We start from the raw sequence: 25,428 nt of genomic DNA, 5'->3' as shown, positions 1-25,428 counted from the left end.
TTCTCATTTTATTCATGCTTAGATAAAAGTGGTTCCCCTTTGACATGTCAGGTTTGGTTGGAAGAAAATAGATACTGTTTTACTTTACACAGTATGCATCTCACTGTAATCCATTCATTGGATCACATCCATTTATATACGCATAATAAGTCCTCCAGGGAGAGTCACAAACCTACATCATGTTCCTGATGCTAGATTGTGCATTTGGATCTCTGATTCAACTGACAGATGTGTAAGATCACATGCAGCCAGAGTGCCAGACAACTCCCTAGTGACAACTCAGGTGCAGATGCTGAACGATGCAAGTTATTCCAGCTAAGGTCGGCATTAGCTTATACTCAAAATGTTCCCTTCAGAGCAGAGTTTTTCTGATGACATAATATGACTCAGGGATCTGGAAACTCATCCTTTTTGGAGAACAGGAATATATTAGCTCAGTTAGGTACAGAGGCTGCAGGGACTTATCCAAAACCTATGAAAGAAGCCAAACTTCAAAGATCTACAGGGGCAATATGAGGGGCCCAAGTTCTGTAATAATCTTTATCAAGAACTATTTGAGTTTGTTGATCACAGTTCTGATAACTATGGAATAAAACACATGTTCTAAGAAAATGCCTTATGGAAAAGACATACAAACTGAAGATATTAGGCCAGATTCTGGCCCCTGCTGCGGCTACTTTGCTCTGGTCCACTGGCACAAAGTAGCCATGGTGTTGGCTCAGCTGCTTACCCACAATGGCATAAAGGTTGGCTTAACCAGCTCTATGCCCCCCACTCCCTTCCAGCCCCACCTGATCTAGGGAACACGGCTGGGAAAGTGGGGCATAGCCATGATACTGCTTGGGTCCAACAACCCCCAGCTGGTGTAATGGTTTCCAAGCTACTGCTGTGAGACACACATTTGAGCAGCCTTCCATTGTTCTGACAAGTGCTGGGAATCAAGCTGGCCCTTGGCAGCCCTAGGAGCAGGGGACATAAAGGTGGCCTACAGCCACCATTGTTCTCTCCCTCCACAGGTCCTGCACTGGGCAGAGCCACATCATACCCAAAGCTTGATCCCAATGGCTGCAAACAACAAGCTGCCTCTGTCTGCCAGACTGTATAAATAGTCCTTGTCCAGTAATGTTCAGTACTCCTGAGTACCATGCAAAACACTAATAGTTTTATTTCCTTCAGATTTAGAAGTCTCAGATTAATCTCAGCTCCTTTGGCACTTTTCGATTTCTCACATTCCCCTCCATCTGACAGACTTGAATGGCTTATATAACGTGCATACCATCCCCACATGAAGTACAGGCCTGATCTATCAGACTCATTGGAGGAACTGCCCAATGCACAAATCAGGACCTGTGCAAAACCTGTTTATGCACATGAAGTTTGCAAATCTGGACCACAATGGTAATGGTTAAATTCAGAGGTGGTAAGTAAGATGCTGTAGCTTAGATGTCAATAATCAGGTAAACATGGTTGTACAGCCATCTATGAAGTCTACAGTGGTGCATAATTAACACATTCAGAAGCTGCAGGAAGGCGAAAGAGTAAGCTATAGAAGGACACCCCTTTTTTAGCCTACATATTCATACATCTTCCTATTGTTAGTTGCTTTTCCTCCTACATTTTTCTCACGTGCACCAATTTAGATTCCCTCACACTCAGTGGGCCAAATTCAGATTTGATGTGTAAGGGGATTCAAGTTACACTTCAGCAAATAGGTGAGGATCTAAGATGGGGTAGTGTACATGCAGAGGGAGCCATGGGAAAATGCAAGATTCGTACACTTTAGACTCCCCATAGAATTTGACACTATAGCTACTTACATATCAGTATCATTCTCCCTAAAAATATTTCCAAAAATCACCAGTTAAAAATACTGATGACAAAAAAAAAAGCCAAAAAAACCCAGAGCCCCATACAATCTGCAGAAATATTTCACCAGCAGCTTTGAACAATCGTAAGAGCAAATCCATACCCCAGTGAACTATATGCAAGACTTTTCTCAATGCCAACTGTAAGAGTTCTCTCTGCCCTAAGCAAAGTAGGAAATATCTACTACTTCCCACCTCGTGATCAAACACAGAACAGTCTCATATTTTGCTGCCTCTAATATACAACTCTTTAGGTAGCCACCTATTTTACCTGTATAGGAGATCCAGCCACAATTAAGGGCCAAATCCCAAAAGTACACAGCATCCAGAACACACATGAAATCAATGGGAGTTTTCGATGATCAATATCTTTCAGGGTCAGGCCCAAAATGAGCTCAGTAATATCTATAATACACGCTACTTTAATCTCACTGAGCATATAATGAATTCTAATTTATGGGTGATCTAGATGAATTTTCAAAAGCAGCAAATTAATAGATCATTTTATCAAATTTAAACAAACATTATTTTCAAGACTACAAAGAGTTCAACATGAGGATTACAGCGAAACCATGATGCCTGTCCTCTCTCCCCAGTGAGCCATTAAACTGATTTAATTTCCTTGAAACAACCCAGTATAGCAGATAAGGCAGTTGAGATGGTTGTGATTTCATCTGGAAACAGCTGTGCTTGTTGCTATGGATACCCTTAAGCAAAAAGTTACAAATCGATAACAATAAATTCAATGTAAAGAGGAACTGAGTAAACCTTGCCAAAAAAAAAAAAAAAAAACAACAAAACTCAAAGAGAATCAGGATACTGCTTATCATCAATTAAATGCATCAGTCTGATTGCCACAAAAACAACAGAGCTATTAACATAATTTAAGCACAGAGTTAAAATTTATGTAAAAATATTTCTTGATGGTTTTATTTGACAGCTCTTGGACCTAGGTGTTTTAATGAACATCACAAATGGAACAAAACAAATGCCTTAATCCATTTCATGTGTCTTTCATTCTGGGTCCTATTTTTAAATCAGACTCACATATTTCTATAACCAATATTAATTTTCAGTCTAAAAGTTAAAAAAGACTCATTTGTGGGGAAAATGTCATTTATAGGGGAAACGTGGGGGAAATAACATCTCTACAGCCCCTGTAACAGTAAATAAATGGAGAGTTTTGCAACAGAAAAATAAAATGAGACGCAAAAAATCTATCATGGGGCTGCATACGGACTACTTTGCCATCAACCAGGTACATGGAAGGAAAGTTAAGAAGAAAATATGAGATTCAACTGTTAATCTTACATAGAATGTTAGGATTTCATCTATCAATAGATCATCCGTTCTCAGAGATTACATCCAGGAGAGGTAAACTAGTCCTACTCCATAATTTTGCATGAATGCATGTAAGACTTTCACAGTTCTCTCGGATTGCAGTTTTGCTTTCAACGTAGAATTTGCAAACTATTCTTCAAAAAGAACCTTATTTACATTAATCATTTACAGTCAAAAAAATTCTAAAGCCTAAATTGTGTCACATTATCAGTATTTTCAATTTACAATTATAATAAATAAGTATTAAACCAGTTTCATTAGAATGATAACATATACACCAGTGTTCGTGATCTAGAGCACATACCTCTTTCACACTGAGGCCCAGTGAAGCCATATGTACAAGCGCATCGGTTTGGAGCCACACATCTCCCTCCATTAAGGCATCCATTTTCACAGACAGCTGCAAATGAAGGGGAGCAAAAAATAATCTTAATTGTGTTACTTCCAAAATGACACACTTTCATAACAGACACTTTTAACAGCTGCAGGAAAAATGGTGAAAACTGGGAATCTGCTGAGACTGGATATTTTGTATTCCAGTTTAAATACAGGATCTCCTGCCGACATAGCTGTCCACATTAGCGCTTATGCTGGCAAAATTTATGTTGCTCAAGGGGGGTGTTTTTTCACACCCCTGAGCGACAAAAGCTTTGCCAGAATAAGTGCTAGTGTAGACAAAGCCTAGGGTTTCTTGTTGACAGCCAATAAATCATGGTATCAGAAAAGATAGTCAGAATAGATATCACCTATTCATGTTTCATTGTTTGGATCTAAACAGAGGTACACCAGGTCATGTTGCCTCATGTGATATGTCATGAGATACAGAACCCATTTCTGACATGAAACTCCAAAAGCAGAGGTCCCGTTGTCAAAGACAATCTGTAAGTGTAATATTCACATGAAACAAACCCACTGGATTTTACATATAGTTTGTTTTCATAGTACCCATTGAAACGACAACTTATCTCTTTCCAAATGGAGCATCCGCACAGTTTTTGCTCTCTGATATGTCTCAGTTTTAGCAATATCTGTCTTAGCAACCCTGCCTCTACTGAAGGATAACACTTGGCAAGATCATCCTCCCTCACCTACTTGCTATTTCACAGCCAAACCACACACATTGGTTCTACTTACTCATTCATAACGAAGTTCTCCCCTCCTCAAACTTCTACAGTGAAATCCTGACTCCACTGAAGTCAATGGGAGTTTTGCAATTGTCATCAACGGGACTGGGATTTCATCCCTGGGTCTTACCCAAGGAAGAAATGCTTTTGTCTTTATTTAAATACATTTTCTTTTCAGGACAAATAACTCATTGAATAGCAAAGTGAGAGCCCTGGGTCCAAAAATAATTTCTAATCTCTCATCTGAGTTTATTAGAACTGTTGCAGCCCTCATGGGAAAGACATCATTAGCATCAGCCTTTGGTACTCTTCAAACAGTGGAGTCTGAAATGCTGGTGGAGACTCTCCCATGACTACAGTGTTCCTGATTGTTACAGAGCAGAGGTGGATTTATACAGGATCTCACTAGACCTAGCAAATATCCTGGCTCAAAGAGGCAAGGACTCTTGTTAAACATTACAGAGATCTCACATAGGGCTGCCTAGATCAATTATATGCTTCTTTAACAGAGCAGCACTTACATTAAAGGCATTATCAGTTATTCATATTGCCTAGCATATCTCCAATATGAACACAATAGCTAAAAATAAGCAACATATAGCTATGTCAAGCAATCCTAACTAGACAATGCCAAAACGAACAATCTGGTCATCAGATACACTTCATAATTCAGTATTTAAAAATCCTAACATTGCATAAAGTTATTGCATTAAAAAAAACCTTGAGAAACTCTACTGTATGGAAACTGAATCCCCTGGTAATACTGAAATTTAGGACTTACTGCTACAATATGTAAGCCCCTGGAGGTCAATGTGACTTTTGCTAGCGTAAGAACTGCTGCATCAGGTTATACCCAATTATTATGAATTTACTTGATGTTTATTTTAATAGTTCTGATAAAAAAAAATTCAGTTGGCACTTAATTCAAAGTCACGTGCATTCCTGTAAAATTCCACTGTAGTCCACCAAGAATGAGTCCAGTGCTAGCTAAGAGTTAGAACTGAATTGTGACTGATCTATATATCTCAATATTGTGCAACTTTATGGTCTGCATGTAAATACTGATTACTTACGCTGTCCGCAATGTGTTCCTGTGTATCCCTTCTGACAGAGACAATGGTCATCACTGCAGCTACCTCCATTCATACACCGGATGTTGCAGTGTTGTACTTGAAAAAATAAATAATTTTTCACTTTAGCAAAATAGTCTGGAATAGCTAAATAGCTCAACGATTATTTTAGGGCTTGATTCTGTGAAACACTGAGGTGTCAAAGGAGTCATTAGAAATAGAGGGTGCTAAGCACCTCTTTAGGATTAGGTCTTTAGTCTGTAGAAAGTGGAAGAAAACATTAAATTTCAGTATTAAGGGACTCAAAATATTGCCAGAAACAAACTACGGTCCAAACTCCAGCTCCTGTTCATTAAACTAACTAGAATTTCACACACAAGTAAAGCCCACAGAATTCAGCCCCCCATTTACAGTGGTGAAACTAGGCCAGCAGAAAAGGGGAAGCAAAGAGACGTTGGCAGACCCTACCAGGCAGTAGCACCAGCCTCAGGGCAATGGGGGAATAAGCTCATTGCGGGGAAGAGGAGGGCGGGGGGAAGGCTCCTGTTAACACATGCAGACCAGGAAGGGGAGCTGCAAGATTAGGCCTTGCAGTAGGAGAAGGGGAAACTGCAGTGTAACTTCTTCATGCCCTCCTGTCTGATGATGTGAGCGCCTCACATCCCCAGGAGAAGATGCTGATGGCCACTGTGTTGGGGGGTGTGGTGAAGGCGTTCTAGGGCAGCAGTGCTCCCCAAGGCCAGAGAAAGGGGAAGCGCTCCTTTGTTAGCAAAGGAAGAGGAGCTGCACTTCATGCTCCCCCATTCCCAAGTGTCTGACATTTACTAATGGTTAACATGCAATCTATGTCTTATGCCAATAATGCTGAAAAGCCTGCACTGCACTTTCCTGAAAATAAGGACAAATATATTATTCAACTAAGATGTCAGGAACCACTTAATTATCGTGCACTTCATTTATATGGAAGTGGATAGGCCTCATGATTTAATTCTCCTCACAGTTCCCACTGTCTGACAGATTCTAATTGAGGCAGACATTCCGAATATGTAGCCAGGAAATGGTTTTCTTCTTAACAGGAACCACATGAAAGGCTCCTCCCCAGATAGGATTACTGTCAGATTAGTGTTTCAGTAGATTGGCACAGAGCACAGGATACCTACTATGCTGTCTGAAATGCTCAGAAGGACTGAGGAAAAGAGATTGAGCAAGCAACCACTGTATGTTACTGACAGATTGCAAGTCACCACTGAAGATTTGCTGCAGCCCACGCTCCTTAGATCCCTTGGCAACTTATGTTCCACAAAGATGCAAGTGAGGTGGTTGTTGGGTTTTTGTTGTTGTCATTTTTAAGGAAAAATAATAATTGTAGCTTTGTTACCACAGGTACATACAACAACTCTATAAAATATTTGAGTTTAGTAGATTTTAAGAGGAGGAAATTTAAAAAATCCACCAATAAAAGCACAGATTGTTAATGTTTAAATTGTATGAGATTTAAACTAGAACGGATATTTCCCATGTTTCTAATAGTCATGATACATCTTTGCTTTGCTTTGGATGTACTTTAGGCAACAAAAAGTGTAATAACATTCCTCAACAAAAAGTGAAAATATTCAGAGAAAGTATCTAGTGATGGTTTTTGGACAGCATCCTAAGTAGGTCAGAAAAAGGTGTATAGTTACTTTAAAATGTGTAGTTCAATTTAGCTTTATGCAATCTTAGAAAAACAGAGAGGATTAGAAAAAGCATAGGAAATGATATCATCTGTCAAGCAGGGTAGGAACTTAAAAACCACAAACTGATTTCAATTAGAGTAAGCCATGCCAAAAGCTAATTTCCATTCCCACATGAGCACCAAAGCCATTTAAATACTTTGAACTACATTTGAGATAAAAAGGTTAACAGTAGCTTAACTGCTAAGTTCTATGTGATTTGTTCAAGATGAAAGCAAAAGTGTATTTCCCCATTTTGGGAAAAGGAATGGTTTTACATATAACCCTGAAGAAAAAAAAAAAACCCCGGTTTCCATCATTTGTCTTACTTCTCAAAGGAACCCTTCCCTAAGTAAAATATTTCTCTCTCCTTTATAAAACACGACAGGAGTTTGGTGGTACACACAGTCATCATTACTAAAATGGCCTATTCAAGTCGGTGAGCTGTCTCCTCAGTGATATACAGAAGAACCAGTGACATATAACAGGGAATCTAAACACTAACTTTGGATCCTCTTTTGAGAGTTTTTGGAAACCCCAGTAAGAAACCGTACTGAACATTCTAAAATATCAGCCTCCCAAAATCTTATAGAAACACCTGCATAGTCTGTCCAGGGTTTGGGTCTAAGTTTGAAATTCTGAAAGCTAGCATACTAATAAAGGGCCAGACATTCATTTTGGTTACACCAAAATTCCCTCATGTTCAGCAGTATTATTCTAGCAATGAGAGAAGAATCTGGCCCAAAGACTACAGATCAATTAAGGCACTATGCAAAAAAATACAGGAATTACATGGAGCTGGTGAGCCAGTACAAATGGCTTTGCCATGTCTTAGATTGCACAGGACATAGTTAAAATATCCAAAAATTGTTGTTCCGTCAGACCTAATCCTGCAATTCATCAATCTACACTCAGAACTGCCACTGACTTCAAAACAGGAGCAGCTGCAGGAAAAGAGCCTTATAAATCTGCAGACAGAGGGGACAATTAACACTCAAAACTATGCATAAATAATATTGAAGTTGCTATATAAACTGAAAAAAATGGGCAGCAAATTCAAAAGTAGCAAATCCTGAAGTTCTTACTAAATTTTCAGTGAATATGAGTAAGAACTTCAGGATTTGGTGTCACACTCAGTTTAAATATCATATCATCATACCAGTATAGCTCACAACACATCAAAAGATCATTAACAGTACCAAATAACATATGCATTGTCCAGTTAATAACTCCAAACAGGAAAACATAAGGGTCTTCAGTTCTGATGTTAAGGGTAAAAGCTGCAGCAGCAGCATCAACATCTCTGGAAAAGGGGCATTTTGTAGGATTAAGCACAGGAGTATCAGAAAAAAAATATTAGGGGCTATTTTCATAGAACTCAGTACCAAGAAAGAACATTTCCACTCCAGCCCAGGTGTTGTATAGAAAGGTTCCAGCCAGCAGCAGTAAATGTGGAATGAGATCTTCATGGCAACCCAAACGCAAAAGACATGCACATCCGAAGCATGCTTTCTTCGTGGAGTGACTGACTCAGGAGACCAGAGTTAGGAGTTAGACACTAAGCCATGGAGTTATAACCACTGAGCAAGACAGAAGGTGCACTCTGCCTCAGTGCATGTTATAGAGCATGGTGGGAAAGTTGTGATGGCCCAAAAAGCCTCGGAAACATTAAAAACTTATGATAGTTTCTTCCTTTGATGGCAGCAGAAAGAAGAAAGGCGTGAACTATGGGAGGTTCTATTAGGTTTGAATAAGGACCTGGAGTCACAGTCTTGAACCAAAGTCTACTGAAGTCAATGGAGTTCTTTCTAATAGCCTTGCATTTTTAAAATTATATTTTAGCCAGGGCTTTTGTAAGATGGTTGCAATAATGTCTGTGGACTGACCCATGACCTCAGACATCTAAAATACCTACAGATCTACTGACTGACTGGATATATTTTTGAATCGGTGAATTCATCAATCCCAAAATGACTCAAATGGAGAAGTTATTCATTTACAGAAAAGTGACCTAATCAACCCCCATTGGGTGAGGTCACTGACTTCAGAGTCCTCCATTCCAGTTCACCAAGGGACTCCTGAGGAGAAGTTCCAAGAGGGAGAAACCAGGCAGGACAACATCTTAAAATACCAAAGGAAAGCCTTTGCTTATTGACTTGCGTGATCGCAATGGCTGCTGCCATTGGCTGCTGGCCTCTGAACATGCAATGCCACTATCACTGACAAGGAGGCCAGTGTTTCCTCCGTCCTCCTAGCTAGCCACCAGGGGGTAGGAATCCAGCAGCATGAAACATAGATTTGACATTTGACATTTACAAGGAAATAATCTCTAGTCAGCCAACAAGTCTGTCAAGATTAAAACATCTATGCCAAGAAAACCACCAGCTAATCTTTTCAATCATGTACCAGCTTCCTAAAGCTGAATGAAACCGTAAGAGTTGGGACAACCATCCTGCATAAACAGCAACCTTTTTGGTTTCATTTCCTTTTCCAGTTTTTTTAATAGAGTAATAATTTGGGCAGGCTGCATTAGCTGGCATTAGAGCTGTAGTCTCAACATTAATTTCAACTTGGAAGTGATTTGACCCTCCCTGTATCAGCTGTTTAACTGAGACATGAATATATGAAGAGGCACTGAGAGTGATAACGTCTTGAAATTCTGGGGCCGGATAAACAAGATTGCTGCCTTCCCAAATTCTTATGTAGAGTTTACAGGGAACTGTTGATTTATTTGATATGGTTAAATCAACATAATCATTAGATTAGTTTGATGATTTGATATTAACAAATTTCTTTCAATTTTATAGTTTTGCTTAGTTATTAGGCTCAGTTAATACAATTTATACACGTGGAAATCTATATGGTTCACATGTTTCTTCTACAGACATCAGACCTGACCTGAAGAGTCCTGGGGTAAATAAGAGTGGCAACTCTATTACCCACCTAATGGTGATCCACAGGACTGCTCTATACTCCTCCCACAAACACTGTTAGCTTTTGAATCTGTTATACACCATTTCTTTTGATAAGCAACTTATGTTCCAGAACCTTTGAGGGTCTGGGGTGCAGGATGCCAACCAATCAATATCAAGACTGATCAATTCCCCATACTATACTCCCCCTACAGGATGTATTATGGATGGAACATCAGTCTTAACTTCAAATTTTCACTCCTCCTTGGGTCTGTCACAACCTTAAATACTGCTGAATCAAACTCATGTGTGAACAAATAAATGTCTTTACCCATGTTAGTAATGGCACTTTAAGGGCTAAACTGTGCATTCATACTTAGGTGGGCGAGCACTGACTCATACAAGACATCCCACTGAAGTCAACAAGACCACTCGTGAGTGAGTACTCACCAGTGGTAAGGTTCGCCTTATCCAACTGTGAGAAATGAATGCTTTGCCACTGCATGTTCCCTTTTGCATTTCTCTCAGCTGGGACAATGAAAATCAGTCAAGTTTGTTTCACTTTTCTTTATATAGTTAAGTTTCAGGTTCGTAAGCTGCATTATTTGGGTTTCAAAAATTGCAGGGCAATGATTATTGGTTTAAAAACAATTGTTTTAAATCAGAATTTATATTTATTCTTATTGGCATCATTTGTAGAAACATTTCCATTTGTCTTTGGTTTTAAAAAAAAGCTTGTTTTGACAAAATTTTAATTTGGGGCCAGATTTAAGTTGATAATGTTCTTTTAATGTTAAAAAAGATTTTAATGTCGCATTTCCTCTGTTTCTTAATGGCAGCTCCAAGATATTGTGGCCTATTCTTATGGGTGCCAACTGTGCTAACATTCACACAAAGTCTACATTCTAAAGTCCTTGTGCAGTTGAAGCGTTTGATGATAAAAATTACTACATAAAAGCTTTCCTAGGCAGTATCCTGTATTCTAATTAACATAACTCAGTCATTTTTTATTTTAGGCACTGGTTTGCTTAACTGATTGAAAGCAGTGTGAACTCAAACTGTGCCTGAAACTACTATACCATTTATACAAGTTCCAAGTGATTTTTTAACATGAGTTGCATGTAAAGTTAAAGTGTTAGTGTTTTATAGTATATATAGGAAACCCACAATGTTAAAATAGCCAAAGTATAAGTAACAATATAAGGGAAAAATTGTCAGCACTAATTAAAAATGCTGATTAATATAATACCCTAATATATATAACAAGAAATCGCTTGACAACTGAACAGTATTGGTCTTAAATGTTATTTTAAACTGCAGCAGAATCTCTGGACCCCTTTAGCCATGTATGCCATTGGGATTTTGTGTGGCATACAGTACAGTAGAAAAAATCATTGAGTCAAATCCAAGTCTTGACTCATAACTCTTTAATTCTTGTCTCAAAACAAAACTTCCACGCAAGTCAATGTTACTCGAGAAAGGACGGAGTGAGTACGAAGGGCCAGATCGTACCCGGCTCTTACACAGGTGTAGGAACATAATCGGGGATAACTCCCTTGATGTACTTCAAAGGGGGGTGAAAGGAGGTAGAGACCTCCTGCACTGGCTTAGAGTTGGGACCAATGCGCATGGTTAGGGCAGTACTATGCACCCTGAGCAGGGAGGCAGTAGCAAGCACATTCCCCCTGAGCAATGGGCACCTCAAAAAGTAAAATTCTTCCTCCTTGAGGCAGAATTCCTCCCAGAGCTCTTCTGGGGACGTGTGGCTCCAGACTCTCTCCAGTGCAGAGCTCTGCCTGCTAGGAATGACCGAATCTAAAGTAAGGACTTAAATGTTGTTCTTAATAGATCAAACTCTGACTATTATAACACAACTCTCCCTCACATTCTACATTTTCTTTTACTGCTACTACATGAAGAGGATGTTAAAACTGCAGACAGAAATGCTCAGCTAATATTAAAGCTCTTACACCTATACAAACAAAAGGAAAGAGTAAAGAAAAGCAGAGGTGTCAAGCTGAAAACCGCCCATTGCAGAACTTGAGTGGGGACTCAATGTATTGTAACACGAACAGGTAAGATAATATTGCAGGCCTTAATCAGACACAGCTCCCCTTGACTTCAGGTCTAGACACTTGTGACAACCATGGAACTTTTACCTGAATATGGTCTGCAGGATCAGCCCTAGAAAGTGGACACCAAGCCTGACTGCTGAATGCATTTCAATGAAATGGCCAAATTCTGCTCTGTTTCACCTGGTTAATCCCTTTGAAATCAATGAGATTACCCAGGAAAATAAGAACATAATTTCACCCACCAATGTCCCATATGATTTCACTGAGGTTATACAAGTGAGTAGAATTTGCCCCATTGTCTGAAATGACATGTACATCATGATGCATTTTGTACTGTCGATGTATACAAGTCTAGTGTCAAACAGAGAAGGGGAATTTTCCAGAAAGTAAAAAAATACTGGAATTAGTATGAGTATTGGCAAGCTAATATGGTTTCTAATACAACTAATTTGGTTTTAATTTAGCAAAAAGGAGCATCTCCCAGAGCTAGCTTCTGAGTCATTCTTCAGTTTTCATTACATGGGACTGGGCCTTCTTTGGTGTGGTAAATTAGGTCTAGTGACTCAGCAGTTAGTTGTCTGAAACACTAGACTGCCGGTAGCTTGACAGACTGAAAACAGGAACGGAAGGTACAGCAAAATACTTACTTGACTTTGAACCACAGGAGGGTGCTATCTGGCCATTTGGGCATGTGCACATGTTTGGTCTTGAGCAAAATCCATCCCCACAAGAATGTCTGCAAATTGCTACAAATAAAATAAAAATAGCTTTAAAATATGGGGATTTAAAATAAAAACTTAAAAACACAAAAGGCACCTGAGTCACAATACAAACTGAGTATAATTATTAAAATATCCACAGAGACAAGGTGAGTGAGGTAATATCTTTTACTGGACCAACCTGAACACCCACAGCCCGCAGAGAAGCACGTAGGTCACACCCTGAGTGTCTGTGTGCTATATGTCCGTGGATCAGCAACTCTGACCATCAGCCTGCCTACAGCACAAGAGTCCCACCCTGGCTTCTGCCAGCTTTGGTTACTATTTGCAGGGTGACCCTTCTCCCAGTCCCAAATGCCCTCTCCTCATGCAATAAAATGTATTACCTCACCCAACTTCTCACCCTAATATCCTAAGACCAACATAGCTACAACAACAACACTGCAAACAAAACCTCTGACACAGAAGGCAGATTCTGAGTGTGGGAATAGAGAGCCAAAGATGCCCATCCCATTATTTGTAATGGACAGCCAGAAACCTGACTCTCCTGCTCCCTGAGAACAAGGTATGGTCAAGCATTAGTGCCACCTAGTAGTACTAGAAACCCAAAAGGGGACATGTCTTAGGAGCCGTGTTACCATGGTGTTGCCCACCGCATCACTAGTGAAGGATGCTGCTGACAGGAGTGCAGGCCTGCACCTTTCATATAGCACCAGCGATGTACACAGCAATGTGGTAGTTATCACCTCACATATTACTCTCCCTGCCTCTGTCATCCACAGACAAAACACCTCTGAAAGCTGTTGCTGGTCTGGTATGCCCTCACACAAACACACATATACATGTATGTACAGTATAGTTGTACCCCCTATATATTTCAAAACCAAAAAGTGTAAAGAGGTTCAGCAACTGCACGTAGCATAAGTTTCTTTGACACATCATCTTGCTTCCCTCCTAGGTTATAAGAAAGCATTCTTGTTTAAATGGGGAAACAAAGGAACTGATTCCATAGCGCCTAACTCCTGAAGAGCCTGAATATTGCATGGCTCAGGAGATTTATCACAGGCTCTAGAGGAACATATCTGTGAGACTCCCTTGTTCAGATACTGCCAATACATCACTGCTGTATTGTAGCTCAGAGGGGTTTGTGTATTATCTTTCATATGTTTAAATAGTAAATAAAAGCAGTATGGCAGGTACTGAAAAGATACCAGCAATAAATTCAGCTCTGCACAGTCAAGATAAACATGCACACAACTGCAATGAGAAAAGATAAATCTAGGACATAAATATTCAAGGACAGTAACTTACGGACTATGCACTGATTTCCACCAGGTAGCGTTTTCCATCCAGGGCAACAGTAGGCATTGTAATGTGATCCACACACATTCGGTCTAGAAGAAAAATTGGTTCTTGTTTTTCTCCAATACACATTTTAATAACCAAGACTTCAAAATGTCAAAAATAAAGTCAGTACAGTATACATTATGGGAATCGGCTCTCAGTATAAACGGTTAGTGGTCTATGTATATTTAACAGAAATTATTTATCCTAGTTATTACCTTTAGTAATGCCTACCCTCTTGTGATGCCAAAGATTACATTGCAAATACGTATTACTATGAAATACAGATACAGAAAGTTCTTCACCCATAGTATTAAAATGTCTAAATAAACATTGACTCTGTATGGTGAGGAAACTCAGGGACGGATTTCCAAACATCCTTGATATTTATAAACATTTATTTGTGTGTATGTCTCAAATGACTGCCTTATGTTTATCTAGTGATACGCATTATTACTAGAATATTAGTATTTCACCAACTTCAGTGGCATCACTCCGATGATTAAAGACCTGACCCAAGACCGCTGGAGTCAATGGAAACATTCCCATCAACTTCAGTGGGTTTTGGGTCAATGGCTACGTGCTCAGTGAGGCAAGTATGGGCTGTATAATTGGGACCTGTTTCTTAGAACATCACACTGCTCTTTACTCTTCTCTCTAACTGCTCTTACAGAGTTTACAACTTCTCATGCATATATTTTCAACATATCCAATTTTAATTGTTTCAGTTTCATCCCTCCGGGCTACAGCTATGTGGCTTTCTAGGAGTTCCCCTCTCATCGGTGCAAAACTACTCCAGTGTCTCATGCCAAATCAAGACTGGGAACCAGGCATGCAAGATTTCCTTTCACATTCTCCTGTCTGAAAAAATAGTGGAACTTATTAATACAGACTGGGTGGCATTTCCGATACATGTTACAGCTGCAAAACTGGTTCAGTTTTGGTTGGCGATAACCTCTAAACATAAGGCCACAAGACGACAGACACTGGGCCAAATTTTTCTCAGTTACACCAATTGGAGCTGTGTAAATCCACAGTAAATAGATGGTCTTGTGATTAAGACCCAGGTTAAGAATCAGGAGTAGAGCTGGCCAGAAACTGGAACTCCTGTTCCATGGGAAATTGTGACATTAAAAAAAAAAAAAATTAAATTAATTAATTAATTTAAAATAATGTCAAATCGGATCTGGGCAGCCTTCAGAGCCCCAGCAGTCACTGGCTCCAGGGTTAAGCGGACTGCCGTACAGCCGATGACCCTAGAATCCCAAAAGAAGCTGCTAGCCTGGCTTTTTTAAGCCTGCTTGGCAAACAGGGTCCTGTTGGAAATCTCCTGGTTTCCACTGGAAATTCATCAAACTAGGCATGTCCCCAAAGAATGTTTAAATTTCAACAAATTTGCATTTTTTGACAGAAAAACATAGTTTCTGACCAGCTCTCGCAAGGAGATCGGTGTTCAATTCTCAGCTCTGCCAGACTTCTTGTGTAACATTATCCCGTGTGCATCCACCTGTCCATTTATAAAATGGGGATAAGGAATCTTGTTTTATGAGCCTAAAATTCATTAACGTTATGAGATGCTCAGACTACTGTAATAAATGCCATACAATAACCTGTACACAAATACATTAATTAATTGACTGAGATCAGAATCTGATCCAGTGGTTGAACTAAATTAATCAATGATTGAAAGTGGACACAACTCCACTTTCAACAAAAATTGCAACCAGTTAAGTTCATCGCTAATTTTGGTCACTGCATCTAAATACATACATAACTTTATAAGCCTTGACCTAAGCCTTGCTTTTCACCTGCTTACGCTGAAGAAACCATGTGAATATTCTAGATATGTCAGCCATATTCTTCCCTTTCCTACCTTCCCCTCAGTACAATCAAATTTAAAGATGGCAGCTGAATTACACATCTTACTTCATAACAAGTAATAACTTGGGATAAGAAAACAAAATTCTAACACACAACTGTAATATTTATTTTGAAGATAAATAAAAAATGTAAAAGGGACAAAAGCTCATATTTTAAATAATATTTTGTAATTAAAGTATACATATACAAAGAACTGAGATACAGCATACAATAAACTGTTTGTTGGTCCTTGGCAAGTTATGAAACAGCAAATTCACCAGATTTCTTTTTTAAACGTATTATATTTTAAGATCATTTTTATTATTGACAACCAGTTAATTTTTTGTTATAAACACAGTCACACAGCCATACAGTCAGAGGTTATATAGGAACATTAGCTGTTAACAGATACACAGCATTTTTAAAGAACAATTTTTTCTGCTGGAATTACTAGTTACGGATACTAATGTCACATTATGAGGCACAATGGTAAGGAATACAACAGGTTCCCTGAATGGTGTTGCATGGAGAGTGAATTGTTATTATAACCAAACTTATAAGAACAAAATGAGTAAAACATTTACACGCCTCGTAAGCTCTATGCACTACATACAGTATTTCTTTACTTTTGATTGTGATTAAGTGTCTTTTTAAGAACATGGAAGTTGACATATTCTTTTTCTAGCACCGGCCAGCACCCAGTGTTCCAGGGAAAAAAGAATCCTTTTAATGCAGCTAGCCAATGTAATGCTGTCTATAAGGGAAAACACCTGCCAGACCCCAATTGGCAACCATGCTTATACACTGAAGCAGAACATTCAACTACCCTTATTTTGCATAGCTACCAGTGGTTCAAATAGCAATAAAATTACCCAATTTCTCTCTCCTCTCAAGCCAGAGATTGTCTTGGTGACCTCCTCCAGAAGTGACTTTCTAAGCTCTACACTACATAAAAACACTACATAAAAAATATGTCTGAAATATATTGCCATTAATTTTCACAGAGCGTCCCCTTGGTCTCCTATTGTGGAACAGTGTAAAAGGAGGGACTGAGAAATTCTACACCTATAAACATAATGACTCTGACTACCTCAGTCAAGCCCCTCCTTCTCTCCCCTCCTTTGGAAACTAAACAACCTAAGCCTTTATTATACCTCATCATAACTACATATCCAGGTGTTTATAGTGCACCCATCAATACAGTATCTAGCTTACCAGAGCAGGACACTTCTGTAGATGAGGGTGTACCACTGTTAATTTACAAAATTACATCATCCTATTTTCTGTGCATTTCTGTGAGGGGCGGGGGAGGAATTCCAAGTGAATTTAGTGCTGAGAAAGGTGCCAGAAGGACAGTCGAGGACACTACAGTCCTCCCTCCAGAAAAGGCGTCTACCAGTAGATCACAGCCCACGTGCTGCAGCCAGGGCCCAAGCATAATTTATTTGGGCCCAGTACAAACTTGTAACACAGGCCCCTTCCTGTGTTACAAATCTCCAAGATTTGGAAATCTCACAAGACCTGGACAATAGATACATAAATACAGGGAAATAAGTTTATATAAACATCCTCAGGCATGAACTACTATTTAGCCTCAATTTTTCCTCATGGCAATGAGGGTTGTAGCCTGGGCCAGGGCCTCCCGGCCCCAGTAAAGTGTACCCTTTCCTCCCCCATGTGGGGGCCCTGCTGGTAGCTTATGAAAGCCTTCACAAGTAACTCCCCAGCAGCTCTTTCCTCTCTCCCCATCCAGTAGCACTAGTGGTATTAGCAGATCTCTCTTTCTCTCTCTGCATCACGTCCTGCTGCCTCTATGGCAGAAAGTCCCTTTCTACTCCTGCTCCTATTGCAGCTGGTAGTGGGGAAAGGAGGGAGCAGAAAACACACACACACCCTATGGGTTGAAAATGAAGATCTCCAGCTGCTGGTCCCTTCTCCCCACAGGCCTGAGGCAAGGTGAAGGTTTCCTTAGCTCTGCCTCACTTCCGAACACCCCCCAACCTGCAAACTCCACCATTCCCCCCCAGTGGTCCGTAGTGTTGCCAATGTAGTCATTTTCCACCCCTCCTGTAAATTTGAGCACCCTCTCTAATTTCAATTCCACCTATGATCACATCCATTGTGGAAGGGAGGTGTACAAATGGCAGCTCCCTTTGCCTGAAGAGATTAAAGGAAGAGCTACAGCAGCTCCTCACAGAGGGCACTGTGACGTGGAAAGAGAGAGTGAATGGCTCCTCTGCAGCTCATCCAGCTACCCTCCCTCCCTCTCCACAGCCAACAGATGAAATGGAGGAGCAGCAAGGGCACAGAGAGGGAAACGCCTGCAGGGTGAGCTGGAGAAGCACTCAGACATTGGCACAATTGTTAAATTTGTGTGGGCTTGTGCTGACCTGCCTGCATGTTCAGCGAGCGTGCATTGCTTCATTTACATAAATCCCCATCACCACCAAATCCTTCCATTCCTTGCTCTTCCTCCCTATCAAAACTATCATTTGTCTCCTTGAGTTTTCCCACACAGACCACCAGCCCTGCATCATCTGCTCAAATTTCCCCCTTCTCCCCAATCTGGTTCCTCTGTATATCCCCCCTCATGCTCTGGTTCCCCACATCTCTCCATTCTACGTCCCCCAGCTTCCTCTGCCTACAATGTAGTTCCAGCACGATCAAAGTCATAGAAGCATGGCTAGAGGATGCTCTGCCCTGCATTGCTCTATACCTATATGACGGCAGCAGGCTGGGGCTATGCTGTAGCTGCAATCTCTATAGTCAGAGTCCTCATCTAGAGGGTTCAGAATGCCTCTCCCACAAGTCTGCAATGTCTTCAGCTGGGAGAATGAAGCCACTGCTCAGGAATGCATCAGAGGCAACCAAAAATCAAGAGTCTCCCAGACAAACTGGGAGACTGAACAGGTCTGGATGATGGGGGGAAAGAAGTTGTTTAAAGTTAACCAGACAACCCACTTAAGCACAAATGACTTAGTTGTACCTTTGAAAAAGAAACAGAAAATACACCATTTTCATGACTTTATATGTAAAAAAGGAAGCTACTCTACTGCTTATATTGTACCTCATTCCCACACCTTTTGTCTAGCTCTTATCTTCCCAACAAAGCTTTTCAAGCCAAGGACTGCATCTTCCTGTGACTGTACAGCACCTACCACAGTTTGAGTACTACCCTTTTAAATTTAATTAATAAATATAATTAATCAGAGTAGGACTATAAGAGTTCATGTACAAAAAGAAAAAAAGCCAGCATGGGCAGCTCATATATCACCCCAACACTGCCGTCAGAAAACAGGGTGATTTGGACTGTCACCTTCATCACACTTTATGAGAAATGTGAAGAATATCCCTAAAATCTTCAAACTCAGGGCAATATTCTGCTACTCTTACTTCCACCTTCCCCCTCAAGTAGTCCCATCAGAGTCAGTGCAACCCCTATGGAGTGAGGGACAATCCAGCATAAGTAAGAACGGCGGAATCTGGCCCAAAGACAGCACATGCATTTTGAGAACTTAGTAGACCATATTTTCAAAAAAAAAAAAAAAAAAAAAAAAAGGGAGGGGGAGACAGGCTGCTACTGTAACATTTCTCAGAGTTACTTATATCACTGCAAACCACAAAAAAGGCTTTCAGTGATAGCATGGTGGTGAAAAAAGCCATGATTAAAACCCACAGCTTTGTTCAAAGACTTCCAAAATAAACAAATTCTGTCTTCAATTAATAACATGCGGGTGAAAACACAGTAGCTAGATGAGTTGAATTGTTGTCAAAGGATATTAGTCATCTACTGGAAAACTGATGAATGTGTATGAATGTTTTTCTCTTTCAGTTTCCATTAACATGAGACTGACATGCTCAGCTAGTGATACTTTTGCGTCTGATGCTTGAAGATGGTAGCTCAAAGAATGTTGTTTTGATAACAATACCGTTAAAGAAGTGGACAGATGGGAAAGATACTTATGAATGCAAGAAGTATGTATGCGGTTAGCAAGAAAGGAAATACGCCCCACCTATTACTGGACTTGAGGCTTCATTGCTCACCATCTTCAGCAGGCACTTTGGGAAACAGACTCAATGTGCCATGGGAGTAGTAATAAATGTTGTTAATTGCATGCAAGTTAGATGTCTTCAGCATCACTAGTTGCAAAGCTGTCAGTTTTGTGTCTGTATTAGGTACATTTCTGTGAAAGATGCCTAGAGAATTGGATAGATACTTTTTTCTTTTAATGAATTATAAATAAAAACATCACCCTGGAATTTTGATAAATAACCCCCTACTGCACATAATTAATAAGCTCCTTACATTGTCGCATTTTAGATCTCTAAGTTTTATATTAGTCCAAAGTAGCTTACCAAGGTGAAAAGGCTGGAGAGGTCTGAACTAGAACATGGTACGCAGCAGAACACACCACTGCCATGTCCGCATATCTCAGCTGTGTTCAGACCTCTATGGGGGCCTGATCCTTCAAGAATTGTGATTCCCACTAATGGCAACAGACATTATTTGGATATGAACATCTGTCCATGAAAACTGGATTTAGATCATCAAATTTAGGGCACCGAGCCAACTAGGCAGACATCTTCACTGGGTTATCCAGGATGACTCCCAGGTTTCCTTTCTCAGAGGATCAATTAATTTCAAGCCCCATCAGTAAATATGAGAAATGGATTATTTTTGCACCAATATGCCCTTAAACTATGAAAATTTACCTGCTATTTTAGTTATGTAGAATCAAAAGGCCAGTAGGCCACAGACACTTTGAGTCTGAAATGGCTTGATGGCAGCTCAGTGATCTCTACCCTAGACACTAAACACTTCACTGTTTAAACTTGTTTTAAAATAACCTTTTTCTAATAGAAGAGGACAAAAACACTTCCATTGTCTGGGGAAAATATATGGGTAGGGTGGGGATGTTTTGGAGGGAAAAGGAAAGCATGAGCCACATTAAAATCCATCTGCCATCTCTCGCTGCTCTTTCTAAAACCCTCCCGGAATTTGTCATGATTGTTTCAAGCAGGCAAATGCTGACAGTCATTCTTGGTTTTTGCAGTGTATTTAGTACTGTGGGCTCACTGCAGGAGTGTGCACTCCTGACATGTGAAAGGTGGAATTAAAGGATTTTTTTTAATAAGATAAAGAAACTTAGGTACGTATGAAAAGCATCCATGGATCTCTGTGATGGTATCTGTGACCCCTGTCCTGCTCCCACCTCTGAACATCTGCTGGAACAAACATACAGCAGAACTAGCCTGGAGAGAGAAGGTACAGGATTTGGAACAATACATGGAGTCCTCCCCTCCTGCGTATGACAAAGTCTGCTCTGTGATGACTCCCTCCACATCCCTACACGGCTGGATTGGGGTGGACTGGTGGTAAAGCAGTGGCAAAAAGAGAAGAGGCAGGAGCAGAACCAGCAGACACACTGCTATGCAGATTCACCAGCCGTAGACTGCTGTGGAGTGGTGCAGCAGCAGAAAGGGCTGCAATAGCAACAGCAGAGCATCTCTACTGGGAAGTGAGGGTTCCTTCCCCATCTTCCCCACAGAACTACCCTAAGTCAAATCCTCAGACTTGGTGCAGGTGAAGGATGTGGGCATAAAGTGCTGCTTCTTCACAATTTTAACACAGATCTAGAAGAGACGCATCAATCAACTTATAGCCAATGTGACTCCAATCAATAGTTATATGATGTACATGCATAGTCATGACACGCTAGGCGCTAATGAATCCTCCTTGTTCTTTCATAGCATTATGCCAATATTTCAATAATACTACCCTAGCATCAGCTTACTCAAATAGCCATGATGTTCAGTGTCCCATCAGCAATGAAATTCTATATAATCCGCTAGTTCTGCTCCACTCTGCAGTGCCAGCATGCACTCCACCATACATCTACAACCTGCTTCTTCTCTACACTGTGCAGCACTGTCTGTGCCATTGTTTTATCTTTCTTTCATGAAGCTGTCCCTGCTTTTCCACGTCAGTTTCATCCTGCAGTATCTCCTGGGGGGCAGCTGCCTGCTTTATCAGAATGGAACTTGCTTACAGAGAATCTGTTTGAGAATTCGTAAGACAGGAAGATTCCATGAACCAGTGTAGCAGACTCACTCCAGTATCAAACACCATCACCCAATCACTGTGACTGCCAAAATAGGGTGACAGGAGAAAGGCAAAGGGAAGTGTTCAATAGCTCTGCCTTCATGGCAGGGCAGCAGGAGTGGGAGGATTTGATTCCAGGGAAAGGTAGGAGGCATGTGCACTGCTGCCTTTCCAGGGATGCTGACAGGGGAAGGCAGCTTTGAAATGTAGCTAGACTAGTGTAGGAGCCCCCCCTGGTGAAGTCTGCCCAGGGGATGTGCTGAATGTTCCTATCTCCCAGTTGCCCTGGCCATGACCCTTCACAAAAAGCACAGCTCACTACTGGGGAAGACACTGCCCAACTGTGCGTGAGAGTTGCTGGCACTGCTGAGAGCCGTACTTCAGGCAGACAATCTGCCAAGAGCCCTGCCATAGAGTGATCAAAGCTGGCGTAACCCAAGGCTGAATCAAGCGTGGGTTTGGAATAAATTAGACAGAGGCTAGACAGAGTGGGCAGAGCAAGGCTGAGAAAGTAGCAGAGACAGCTTGCTCGCCGGATAAAGGCTGGATTGAGATGGAGCAAAAGCAGTTACTTAAACTGGGTATTACACGCTGTAATGATCAGTTATAGGTGCAATCTCTAACCTCTCTGCTCCCTATTGCTCCCTACCACAAAAATCCACCTGGATGCTTATTTTCACAGAAAAGTTGGTTGATGGTCTTTTATTAACTCCTTAACTGCAGCAGTGGGCATATGCTTCATGTAAAAAGGCAGTTTCCTGGTGCCAAAGATAAAAATCAAATTAATATAATAGGACATATTTTTAAAGGGCCGTCTACCCAGACTCTTCCTTTTGTGAGCAAAACTGGTGCCTGCAAAAACTGCACCCAAAAGTAATTGCAGAAACTAAAAACTGACCACTTAAACATGATACTTGATTATGAATGGAAGTCAGATACTTAGCTAAGTGCCCACATTCACACATGCAGTTAAAAATGCTGGCTAAATGTGCCTGGCCTTTACAAATTTGGCTCAGTGTGTTAAAGTATATCCTATATGCCAGTAAATACCACTGAAAGATTCTAAAAGGTATGCAGAGTTGGCCTTACTACACAGTTTTAAACCATCTATAATCAGATCGTTACTTTCAGCTGTAAAATGGCTTTGTGGACATCTTTGTGTGCCTACCCACGTTCAAAGCTCCCCAGATTCCCATGGTCAGGTCTGTTCATCAGCTGATGTAAATTGGGTTAGCTCTACTGACTGTTGACTCTATTGGCCCTGAAGTTTGAGTCAATGCTTAACTTATTCCCTCAGCTCCAACAAAACTGTAAAGCAATGAACTAGAGCTTTAAAAATCACGTGTTTCTATGACAGCTGGATTAGTAAACTATTTTTGCCAATTATCATTCTCGGCAAACTGAGGCATTTTTACCATTGTGCTTTCTCTTTTGTCTAACTAAGATCTTTGTCCACCTAAAATGTTGAAAACTTAACAGCAACATAGAAGAGAAATCCAGAAAAGCATTCAGGTCTCAGTACAAACAACCACAGTGCTCAGCCACAGTGCTTATTATCCCATAAAGGAAATATTAAGTGTCTACCTCGTATAACCAAAATCTTGTGCCATGTTCTTATGATTGTCTGATTTGCTTCCCCTATAGCGTGAGTGTGTGGTGTGTCTGTGCCATGCAGCAAGCCTAACATGGTAATTACTCCTCACTCTCACAGGACGGTACTACCATCCCAGAATCTTGGCTCAGTTCAGCTGAAGAAAGAACAGGCTGAGTAGCTCCACGGGTGTCCTTGGCTCTGCAGCCCTGAAGCCAATGCACAAGTCAGGAGTTCAAAATGACATGCAAGATCTTTCCTTCAGCAATGCTGAACATCCAGCTAACGCCAGCTCCTATCTCACTGTGCATGACAAATACAGTTATTGGGTGATGGTATTTGACATCAGGGGAACTCTGCTACCCTAGTTCATGGAATCTTCCTGTCATCATCAGGGACAGATTCATCTGACCTGACACCCAGGCATTGTTCTCACAGTTAGCCATAGAACGACAAATTCTTAGGCACATTTTCTCATTGTTCTACATGCTAATGCCAGTAGATCCAGTCCTGGACTCAATTTATGTGGCAATATAAGGCACACGAGACCCAGCATGCCATGGAAACTAACCACATGCTGGACCAACCAAGCATGGTCCTTAAAAGGGGATGGATGAAGTGTCCCCCATGCACTCCATGAGCAAGAACAACAGACATGCTCAAGGAATGACACATCCCAATCCTTCCTCTCATCTTACCTTCTAGGGCCACAGCAGTTCTCTAGTTCCCTGGCTGCAGTCACCTCGATGTAGGTTTCTGCACCACTGCCAACATTCACAATATGACTGCTAGTGTTGAGAGCTGGGGTCAATTCTGGAAGCCTCTTACAACCTCACAAGGGAGCAAAGGAAAGTTCAGGAATTTTGTTGGATTGCAGGGCATTTTCGCCTTCAGCGGCTAGAGGCTGCTTGCGCTCATCCTGCGTACTCTGAGGGGAGCAGAGCCCTGAAGCAGGCACAGCACAGCTGAGCAGCAGAGCCCTGCATGGATACAAAATGTGTGTCCACATTCAATCCGTGATCCACAAACATGGCCCACGGATATACAGCAGATAACCGCGGATTTGCAGGGCTCTACTGAGCAGCCCCTCTCTGAGGACAGCAACAGCAACCTCTCCTGCACCACAGGGCTTGAAGGTATGCAGGGGGGCGGTATTTGAGAAAAGAGCCCAAGGGAATCCACCCTAACCCTGCAGACCAGAGACGGGTAGCACCTGTTGGAGCCTGGCAGGAGATTGTGAACTAGGAGTTAGCAATACTGTTCCTGTGACTTTTTAAGTACATTAAATATGTCTGGGATGGAGGAGTGGGAAAGGACTGCTGCTAGGAGACCCTCTGCTTCAGCCCTCCCTTCCCCAAACAGCCACAGGAAGAGAAATCAACGATCTTTTGCTTTGGAGTGGTCAACAAATCCAATGTCTTTGAGCCATGTGCTCCCATTCAGCATCTCTCTCGAGTGGACTACTGTCCAAACACAAAGTAACCTGCTTTCCACGCTCTCCTCTCGCCCCAAGGATAAAGAGGTCCACATGAAAAATTACAGTCAGCCTGAGAATAGTCTGTGACCCCTGGGAAGAGAGGCAGGAGAAGGATGTGTGACTGCATACACATGATAGGGACTCATTTGGGGACTGCTTCCTTCCTCCTCAGCAGCTGTGCAGTTCAGGTGAGCCACTCAGCTTTTGAACATTCCATGCAGTGAACATGGTTTGA

General features: G+C 41.1%; 1 protein-coding gene across 3 annotated transcripts in view; it reads right to left on the bottom strand.

Annotated features, from left to right (window-relative positions):
- The window catches only part of FBN1 (fibrillin 1), a 207,301-nt gene that overhangs the window by 172,683 nt on the left and 9,190 nt on the right, over positions 1-25,428 (bottom strand). For all 3 annotated transcript variants that reach the window (XM_067555802.1, XM_067555804.1, XM_067555805.1), the window contains exons 3-6: positions 14,130-14,212; positions 12,747-12,845; positions 5,404-5,499; positions 3,511-3,606 (exon numbers count right to left, since the gene is read on the bottom strand). In XM_067555802.1, the coding sequence (XP_067411903.1) occupies positions 3,511-3,606; positions 5,404-5,499; positions 12,747-12,845; positions 14,130-14,212 (374 nt within the window). The remainder of the gene's footprint in view (positions 1-3,510; positions 3,607-5,403; positions 5,500-12,746; positions 12,846-14,129; positions 14,213-25,428) is intronic.

Source organism: Emydura macquarii, unplaced genomic scaffold (assembly GCF_026122565.2).
Source record: "Emydura macquarii macquarii isolate MOO-44397 ecotype Brisbane River unplaced genomic scaffold, CSIRO-AGI_Emac_v2 contig_1644, whole genome shotgun sequence".
NCBI classification, from domain to species: Eukaryota; Metazoa; Chordata; order Testudines; family Chelidae; genus Emydura; species Emydura macquarii.
This window is presented reverse-complemented; position numbering and strand designations above follow the sequence as displayed.